This window comes from Megascapheus bottae, chromosome 3 (genome assembly GCF_031878675.1).
Source record: "Megascapheus bottae isolate mThoBot1 chromosome 3, mThoBot2.hap1, whole genome shotgun sequence".
Classification (NCBI taxonomy): domain Eukaryota; kingdom Metazoa; phylum Chordata; class Mammalia; order Rodentia; family Geomyidae; genus Megascapheus; species Megascapheus bottae.
The window spans coordinates 89828579-89838581 of NC_143511.1; the positions used below are offsets into that span (position 1 = coordinate 89828579).

At 51.9% G+C, this 10003-nt stretch overlaps 1 protein-coding gene across 4 annotated transcripts; it reads right to left on the reverse strand.

The window, feature by feature from the left end:
- Positions 1–787: 787 nt before the first annotated feature.
- On the reverse strand, positions 788–9980 carry Entr1 (endosome associated trafficking regulator 1). Of its 4 annotated transcripts, XM_090330930.1 has the most exons (10): positions 9825–9979; positions 9593–9742; positions 8929–8997; positions 7999–8114; positions 7324–7740; positions 4845–4918; positions 4142–4253; positions 3741–3803; positions 2807–2946; positions 788–1693 (listed from the first exon to the last, which is right to left on the reverse strand). In XM_090330930.1, exons 1-10 carry the CDS (start codon positions 9892–9894, stop codon positions 1594–1596), a joined length of 1311 nt encoding a protein of 436 aa, XP_090187056.1. In that variant the 5' UTR covers positions 9895–9979; the 3' UTR covers positions 788–1593. The 4 variants fall into 4 exon arrangements, with proteins under 4 accessions (XP_090187056.1, XP_090187057.1, XP_090187059.1 ...); XM_090330931.1 differs by lacking the exon at positions 8929–8997 and having other exon boundaries at positions 9825–9980; XM_090330933.1 differs by lacking the exon at positions 9593–9742 and having other exon boundaries at positions 9825–9977.
- Positions 9981–10003: the final 23 nt, after the last annotated feature.

Consider the following 10003-nt stretch of genomic DNA (forward strand, 5'->3'; position numbering starts at 1 on the left):
CCCGCATGGGACTCGAAACACGGGCACAGACTCGTAGGCTTTTACCCAGACCACTCAAACAGACCAGGCCCATTGCAGATGCCTGGCTGCGCAGCGCTCCACCAGCATCTGAGCCTCACTGCCCCTCTGGCGGCAGCTACCATGGTCGTAGGGAGATAGATCCCGGACAGGTGTGGCATCTGAGGACTGCTCTGGGGCTGCCTTTGTTCCAGGCCCAGCCAATGAGCGAGCGAGCACTAGACTAGCGACCTCACTTGCCTGTCTCTCTACTCCAGAAGAGTCTTTCCTGATACAGGCCTGGGGGCAGGTCTGCAGGAGATCCAGACTCTGTTCTGCTCTAAGGGGGGGTGGGGGGGGAGGCAGAGAATGGGATGCAGGATTCATTACAGTCCACACAGCAGCTACTGATAAAGCCCTGATTTACCTGTAGCCGGTCAGAATCTAGCAGTCTAAGCAATGTGTCTGAAAATGCAACCAACCCATTTCTAAGGACGTTCTCAAGTTAGAATCCCCTGTTCAACATTTCCAAAACACTCAGCTCTGTAGCTCACCCATTATGCTGACCATGTGTGGGTCCCCACAGTCAGCCTCTACTCACAAGGGCAAGGATCTGAAGGCCAAATAAGCCAGCAGGAGTTTATCAGTAATGTCAGAACATCCAAAAGACAGTCCTTGGTGTTAAAAGCAGCGAGGCACGCCAGGAGGGCCAATGCTGGCTGCAGCATTACAAAGGCCCACATGGCTCTCAAGCATGAAGAAACAGCCAAGCCAAAGTGAAAAGGCAATGTATGTGAACCTCAGGATTTATTTAACAGAAAGCTGTCAATCTGAACAGGAAGGGAAAGGAACTTTTAAAAACATAACATCGGTTAAGGAAATAGCCAAAAAGGCACAGATGGTTGTTGTGTCTTCCCCACTTGGGAAAGTGGTTACAGTATGGAGACCTGGTACCTCCTGGGAGGCCTGTATTTGCTCTAACTTCCTGAATTCTCATTGTACAAAATGGTCCACACCAAAACCTCTAGCCAAAATTAGCTTTCCCAAATTAAATATCTAATTTCATCCCTGAAAGCTCAGTGGTAAGACAGCTTCACGATGTGGAATGTCACGACCTTATAGTCCTCGTGGGACCTCTTGCTGGGGCTGCCCTGTGGAAGCTAATGGGAGCTGTCACTCAGGGGGCCCTGAGGAATCAATCACACCGACACAAGTCCCTATCCAGGCGGCTCATCTCTGCAATCACTTACAAAATCAAGGCTGGGCAGTGAGCTTCTCATACAGCTCATGTTCTGAGATGATAACACAAGCAGTTATTAGCTCAGTGCTGCTTTCATATTTAAAATTTAAAAACGGCAAAAATTTCAGTAGGTATTGCATCTATAAAACAGTGCAAATATCACCAAGAAGCACTGCACATAAACTGACAGGCGCTCCAGTTGCAGGTGACCAATGATACCTCTTTTAAGTCATGAAATCAACATCTCATGATAAACATTTTGGGTGAAGACTGCATAGTTAGGGGTGCAGATTCAGTTAGGGGTGCCGTGGTGATCTCAGCGCACACACCTGGGGGCTGGAAGCAGCTAATGGTTCTCAAGAGTTCTCCTCCCCATCTTTAATTTCAGAAATTCTGTCTATAGACTTAAGGATTTCAGCAACAAGATTCAATGTTTCTGCTCCAGAAACCAGCTGCCTAAAATGCAAAAACAGATATTAGGGGCAGTTACTGCAGTTGTTCAACAATAGAAGGAAGAAAGCAGAGAGATTCTGTACTTCCCTGGGCTCAACAGGAGAATGGCTCTATTACCTACCAGTGCTAGAGTCCTGGCCAGCACAGCCACTGTGCTGTGCTCAGCCCAGATGGAGGCATTTGACTCTCAAATTACAACAATGGGGATGTTCCTCACAAACAGAGGGCAAATGATCTTCCCCGAGGACATGTGTAGTACAGAACTCTTGATGTCTAGGGTAGCAGGGAGCTGTGGCCACCCATGACTAAAGCATGCTCAGCTTGATAAGTGAGATTTACTAACTATGTTTATGACATAGGATGCTTTCACCTTTCCATTGGTTTATCAGTATACACCATTACATCAAGCTTATATCATTATCGTCATCATCATCATCATCATCATTATCATCAATGACAGCAACTGATGGTGCCTCACTGCGCCCAGAAAGCTCACTGTGTAGAGTCTTCTATGAGTGCACCCAGTTCTCATAATAGGAGGGAAATTACACGATTATACCCTGTATTTAGAATTTTTGGTAGCTCATATCTAATCCTAGCTACTCTAGAAGCTGAGATTTAAGGATCACAGTTCAAAGCCAACCTGGGCAGGAAAGTCCCTGAGATACTTATCTCCAATGAACCACCAAAAAGCCCGAAGTGGAGCTATGGCTCTAACTATCAGAGTGTCAGCCTTGAATAAAAATGCTAAGGGACGTGCCTAGACCCTGAGTTCAAGCCGTACTATTGGCACAAGAAAAAGCTGCTTGGGGCCGTGAGTTTGGCCTAGTGGTAGAGTGCTTCCTTGGTACCACATACATAGAAAAAGCTACCTATGGCTTAGGTAGCAGAGTGCTAGCCTTGAGGAAAGCCCAAGGACAGTGCTCAGGCCCTGAGTTCAGGCCCCACAACTAGCCAAAAAAAAGAAAGAAAAAGCTGCCTGCTTGCCCACAGCATACCGTGGTGAGTGACAGGGCCAACCGCTGCACTCCCCCGATGGACTGCAGAGCCAGGTCCCAGCCAGACTAGCCCGCCAACGCTACCCATCCTATGACGCGGGCCCAGCCCGGCACTCACTTGATGGACGCGTGCGCACTGTTCATGACCACGCGGAGGTTCTGCAGGGCGACGTCCGTGTTCTGCTTCACCACTGTCAGGCTGGCACCCCGGCCTGACCGCAGGGCCTCGTTCTCCCGCTTGAAGTTGGCCATCTGTGCCTGCCACCGAGGAAGGAGGGGTCAGGAGTCGGCCCCGGGGGTAATCGGGGCTGGCACTGCCTCAGGCAGATGCTCTTGCCTAGCTGGGTATTCTCCTAAGGTAGGGCGTACATCTCACACACAAGCATGTACTTAACTCCAGATCAGACTTAGCACCAGCTCTAAGAAGTAGGGGGTTCTTGTAAGTGCATGCCCACCTGGACCCGAGGCAGGGATCCTTTTGTTTCAGGCCCACCCAGAAAGCTTGAGCCATCCTGATTTTAAACAGGCGCAGGGCAAACTCAATAGAAGGTCTTTAGCTTTTTTTTCTGGTGCTACTAGGGACTGAACCCAGGGCCTTGTGCATGCTAGGCAAGTGCTTTGCTCTAACACTGAACTATATCCCCAATTCTGTCCCATTTTAAAATTTTCTTTTGAGACAGATACCACATCGCCCAGACTAGTCCCAAACTTGGCCTCCCAAGATTACTGGCACGTGACTCCAGGCCAGGCTCCCATCCTTTTCTCTTTTTGTGGGTTGTTGGGTTTGAACTCAGGGTCTAGATACTCAACGCTCAACGCTAGCACTCAACTACTTTCAGCCACAGCACCACTGCTGGTGTTTTGGTGGTTAAATCTCATGGTCTTTCCTGCCAAGGCTGGTTTTGAAACGAGATCCTCAGATCTCAGCCTCCTGAGTAGCTAGGATTACAGGAATGAGCCACCAGTACCTTTCTGACATCTTTTTCTTGAATTCACATATACATGCCTTCATAGATGATAAAGAAACATTTGAGGTTTTGTTCTCTGATTACCTGGAGCAAGTTTATTTCTTGCTTTAGCTTCATGACATGATTTTCTGCCTTTACAGCTCGTTTCTGTTGCCCCCCCCCAAAAAAAGCACAAACAGTTATCACTGACAGCATAGTCTCAGTATAGGATTCTTATTATCCTGACATGAAGAGCAGACAGCTTCAGCTATCCTTCCCTGGCCCCCCACCCCAACCTCCAGTCAGAGCCTCCAGGTCACCCATCCCTAGCACCTAGACTGTGCCTCTGCTCACTGACAGCCTCAGAACCACCCACCCTAGCTAGGGTAGAGTACCCACAATACCAAGGGATGCAGTCTACCAGACAGCCACACACTGGACACACAAGTGCCCATGCTAGGTGTGCCCTGTCCGGCTGGCTAGCCCAGAGTACAGCCCCTCCTTACGGTCATCAGCTCCAGGTTCTGCTCTACTTGCTGGACCACCGACTCCAGGTCGTGGAAGTCACTCTCCTCCTTGATCATCTTTGCCTCCAACTTCCGCTCAAGTGTCCTCACCCTTGGTAGAGAAAAGGTCTGAGATGAGTTCGTGCAATCACTTTCAAGAACATTTTTTTTGTCATCGTGGGGCTTGAACTCTGGGCCTGGGTGCTGTCCCTGAGCTCTTCAGCTCAAGGCTAGCGCTCTACCCCTTGAACCACAGCCCCACTTCCAGTTTCCTGGTAGCTATTGGAGATAAGAGTCTCACAGACTTTCCTGCCCGGGCTGGCTTTGAACCGCCATTCTCAGATCTCAGCCTCCTGAGTAACTAGGTCTACAGGCGTGAGCCAATGCGTCTGGCTCAAGAACACTTCTAAAACTACTTGATTAGTGGATAAAAGACACTGAGAACCTATGGGGAGAGTTGAACCTCAAGCAGGGGTGAAGCAGCAGGGCCGCTGGGCCCTCAGCAGAAGGAATGGGGTTGTCTGGGGCTGCGGATCCCAGGAGTTGTGCTGAAACGTTTGGCACTAATGCTTAGAGACACTTTACACAGAGGATAAAAAGTATACTTGGTGTTAAAAGTTTACGGGGTAGCCTGGGTACTTTGAAACCAGGCTCCCTGAGTGACAGCAGAGTTAAGTTCACTCCTGACTAAAAGTTTACATACATTTCTGTTTGGCTTTCAGAGAAGCTCTGAACCTCATTCAGCTTTCTTCTTAGCTTAGAATTTTCATCCTTCAACTGCAGAGAAAGAAAATCCTGATTAAAAAGTCCAGTACGCCTCACTCAGGAGTACAGAACTGTGCCTCCCATTTTTCCAGTGGTGCGGGGGATGGGCCCCAGGGTCCTGTGCATGTGAGGAGAGCAATCTCCTTACTGAACCACACTCCAAGTAGAAATACCTTTCCCCAGGATTTGAACTGAGGGTCTCTCCTATTTTATTTTTTTGCCAGTCCTGGGCTTAGGCTCAGGGCCTGAGCACTGTTCTTGGGTGTTCTCGAGGCTAGAGCTCTACCACTTGAGCCACAGCACCACTTCTGGCTTTTTTCTTTTTTTTGCCAGTCCTAGAGACTGGACTCAGGGCCTGAACACTGTTCCTGGGCTTTCTCAAGGCTAGAGCTCTACTACTTGATCCAAAGCACCAGGTCCAGCTTTTTTCTAGGTATGTGGTACCGAGGAATCAAATCCAGGTCTCCGTGCATGCTAGGCAAGCACTGTACCACTAGGCCAAACTCCCGGCTCCCCACTTGGACCTTTTTATGCACTAGTTATATTTTTGGTAGCAGCTTGCTTTTTTGGGCGTGTGGGGCTGCCAGTCCTGGGCATTGTTCTTAGCTTTATCACTTCAAAGCTGGGGTGCTACCAGTTGAGCCACAGTTCCACTTCTAGCTTTTTGCTGGCTCACTGAAGATGAGAGCTTCAGAGGCTGTCAACTAGAATGCTCCTATCTCAGTGTTCTGAGGAGGATTACAGGTGTGAGTTATTGGTGCCCAGCAGGGCTTTTTTCTTTCTTTCTTTCTTGCCAGTACTGGAGCTTGAACTCAGGGCCTGAGCACTGTCCTTGGACTTGATCTCAAGGCTGGAGCTCTACCACTTGAGCCACATCACCACCTCCAGCTTTTTCTGTGTATGTGGTGCCGAGGAATCGAACCCAGGTCTTCGTGCATGCTAGCCAAGCACTCTACCAATAGGCCAAATTCTCGGCCTCGGCCTCACCCCCCCCCACTTCCCCTAATCCTGGGGCTTGAACTCGGGGCCTGGGCACTGTCTCTGAACTTGTTTTGTTCAAGGTTGTTAACACTGTACCATTTGAGCCACTTCTGGCCTTTTCTGTTTATGTTGTACTAAGGAATGGAACCCAGGGCTTCATGTATGCTAGGCAAGCACTCTACTACTAAACCACATTCCCAACCCCCAGGCTTGTATTTTTTTTTTGGGGGGGGGTAGGGGGTCCTAATGGGGCTTGAACTCTGCCTGGGCGCTATCCCTGAGCTCTTCAGCTCAAAGCTACCGCCCTATCTTTGAGCCAAGTCCCACTTCCCATTTTCTAGAGGTTAATTGGAGATAAGAGTCTCAGGTCCTTTTGTGCCCCTGGCTTTGAACCTTGATCCTCAGATCTCAGCCTGCAGAGTAGTCAGGATTACAGGAAGGCGTGAGCTACCGCACCAGCCAGGCTCGCATTTTTGAGTGGGGCCTACTACCAAGTGTCTCCTATATAACTACGGCAGGTACATACCGCCATGCCCGTGTAACTACGGCAGGTACATACCGCCATGCCCGTGTAACTACGGCAGGTACATACCTCCATGCCCGTGTAACTATGGCAGGTACATACCACCATGCTTGGTTTATTGACTGAGACAGAATATTGAAAACACTTTTTTCCTGACTGGCCATAAGCCCAGTTGCTACCTCCCAAGTAGCCAAGATTGTAAGTGTTAAGTCATCACACCTTACCAGAATGCATACACAGAAATACCCCAGGTCGATGAAATCAACACACTGCATTCTCAGGGAGGCTGACCTGTGGCCACAGACTCCAGTTCTTACAGCTTCATGTCTGGTGGGAGATCATCGCTGAAGAACTCTACTTCACTTAGAAGAACGAACCAAGTGTCTATGGCACTCCTCATACTCTTCCGATAACTGGAGCCACTGTGAGCCAGCCAGCCCCCAGCACGCTTCACTGAGCTTTACACCAAACCCAACCTGAGGAAGCCCTCCCCTTGGACGGACTGTTTTGGTTTTTTTCTGTCAGTTGTGGGGCTTGAGCCAGCCACAGCACCACTTCCAGTGGTTAACTGGAGATGAGTGTCAGGGACTTTCCTTCCCAGGCTTTTAGCTGCGATCCTCACATCTCAGCCTCCTGAAAACTAGGGTTAAAGGCCTGTGCCACCAGTGCCTAGCTTGTTTCACCTCCTTTTTCAGTGCTAGGGGTTGAACTCATGGCATCCTGAATGCTAAGAAAATGCTCGGGCACTGAGCCGCTCCTCCAGTGCACACCATCGGAAGACTCCTTGTCTGTGAAGCGGAGCCCAGCCCAGGACACCCAGGACACCCAGGAATCAGGACACGCCCCCAGTCTTCTCCAGGAGAGAGCTGCTCAGACCAGGGTTCCACACCACCGCCACACAGCCCTCACTTACTGCTTCATAACTTATCTGCAGTGTCCGTAGGTGTCTGTCTCCTAGGGACTCTCCATGGGCCGCAAAGTCTGTGTTAGGACTCCCTGCTGGAGATGCCGGAGAGACACGTGAGTCTGTGTCACTCAGGGTCCATGGGGGCATAGACTCAGGCCCAACCAATTCCGACGGGGTGGAAAAAAAGGACAGGTATGTGGCGCAAGGTGATGTGCTGGTGGTGGCCCTGGACGAGTGGGTCTGATCCACAGCAGATGGCATATAAGCCCCAGTCCACCCATCATCTTCATCTTCCTCTTCATCCAGGAGGTCCCCAGCCCCTGTTGGGTCTTCGAAAAATGGCTGCTGATATTCCAAGCCATACCCCATGGTCTGGGGGTTGGAGGAGCTGTGGTCCAGACCCAGTGTGTGCCTCGAGGTCTCCTAGAAACAATGGGGGGCAAATGCTGTGACCTGGAAGCCACCACCTACCCTTTTATCATGTTCGGCCTGGGACCAAAATAATTCCCATGTCATTTATCCAAAAGGGGCCAAAACAGCTGTACTGCTAAGCCTGCAGAGCTTCTCCACTGACAGGAAGAGCTGCCTGGCTTTGCTCCTCCCTCTCCCACTGAGTCCAAGCACTTCAAGTTAAAAGAGATGCCCTCTAAAAGCCATCAAATGCAGATCTTCAAAACATACCTTTGGGTAAGTTCTACTGTTGGCTGTGTCCTCTTTTGATAAGCCAAGGTTCTTGGTTTTCAGAAACTCCTTAAAGGAGAATGGGTTTGCCTCTTCAAGGTCTTCAAGTTTGTCATCTGAAATGGGCATCATGAAGACAGTTAAATGGAACGGCGCTTATCCCTTCCGGAACCCAGCATGTCCTTCCTTGGAAATGCCACCACCATTCATTTCACCATGATTCAAGAGACAAGGGAAAACAGCACTGCTTTGTAAGGGGGCAGAACATACATGGTCTGCACTCTTGCTGCTTCTCAGTCCCCAGTGGAACCCTTTGGGGATACCCCACCCTTTTCTTGGCAGTTCCTGGGTTTAAACATGAGGCTCATTAGACAAGTACTCCATGGCCTTAACCTTGTGGCGTGGTGATCTTTGAAATAAGGTCTCCTTTTTGGTCCAGGCTGGCCTAGACTGCCATCCTTGTGAAGTACTCCCTCTACAGCTAGGGTGACCCAGCTATGCCTCCTGTTTCCTGTGGTACAGGACCTCACTCGACTTGGTAACCACTCTACAACTGAGCTTCACTCCCAGACAATCCCTCAAGTTTGATCTTGTTACTAGGCTGAATGCACCATGAGCGGGAGCCTGGAATCCCCTCCGGTGCTGTGAAGATGGGGTTAACACAGGTTAACTCAGTGAACTCTCTCAACCTTTTTCTACACTAACTACATTTCTGTCCTCTGTCCTGCCTGCCAACCTGGGAAAAGTAGACTCTGATCCTGCTGGCTTGTCTGGCAGAGCGTCTTCCTTCCTGGAGCCAGCCCCATCTATGTGGGCTCCACCTGTGCTTAAGGTAGACCCCTCACAGGCTAGCGAACCAACCTCTGCAGGACACGACTGGCACCCAGGGGTGGAGGAAGGGAGAAAGAAAGGATCACTGAACTACTCTACCTCCAAAACGTGTGTCATGGGCTCCTGCTGGGCCTTGCTTAGTACATTTCCCCTTTGCATAGCCAAAATCTGTAAAGAGACATCATTACCCTCCTTGACCATAGAGGACATTAGACAACAGTAGTTTTCTGGGGGGAAACTGTGCAATCTCTGCAGTGATTCTCACTGAGGAACTTAAGAGACAAGCTCAGGGCTCCTGTCCAGGCAGTGACTGAGGCTGTGAAGAAGCCTCCAGTATGTGTGTGTGCACACTAGAGGGACACCCTGCTCTGTCTGGATGCCTGTGTGTGTGTGTGGTAGTGGGACACATCACGGGCCTGTCCGAGTGCTTGCTCCGGCACCAGCCCAGCCCCTGCTCTCTTCCCTACCCACCTGCGCCGGTGCTGGCGGAGTAGCTGCCTAGCTGGATGAGATGAGCTAGCTCTGTCTCGCCTGCTGCCAGACGCACGGGCAGCGCTCTCCAACTCCCGAGAGCTGGAGGTTCCCGGCCCTTCCCCGCACCCGGCGGCCCGGGGGCCTCCGAGCGCCCCGGGCAGCGACTTATCTGCGCTGGGGCCGGCTGTGGGGAGGGGCTCCCGGGCCTGACGAGAGCCGGGCGGCGCCGGGTCCTGCGCCCCGGCACGGCTCCGCGCGCGCCCCGGGCGGCCGGCGCCCCGACTCTCACCTGTGTCTCCCACGGAAGCCAGCACCGGGCTGGGCACATAGCACATAAACGTCGGCCGAATGCCGAAGAAGTGGGGGTGCAGGTCCCCGCCATGGGGGCGCTCACAGTCTAGCTGGGGGAGGCAAGACCGGCGCTCATAGAACGCAGGAGCTGAAAGCGACAACGAGAGCGGCTTCACCGCGGGCCGCCCGGGCCCGGCCGCCCGCCCCCCGCCGGCCCCGCGGGCCCTCACCGTCGGGAACCACGAGGCTCCGGGCCCGGGACAGCGGGGGCGCGCCCGGGCGGCGCGCGTAGCCCGACATCGCCACGCCCGCCTAGCCCGGCAGCGGCTCCATGGTCGGCCGCTGCGCCGTCGCCCGCCGCCGCTCCCAGCTGCTCGCCGCCGCTTCCGCCAGCGCACCGGAAGCGCGA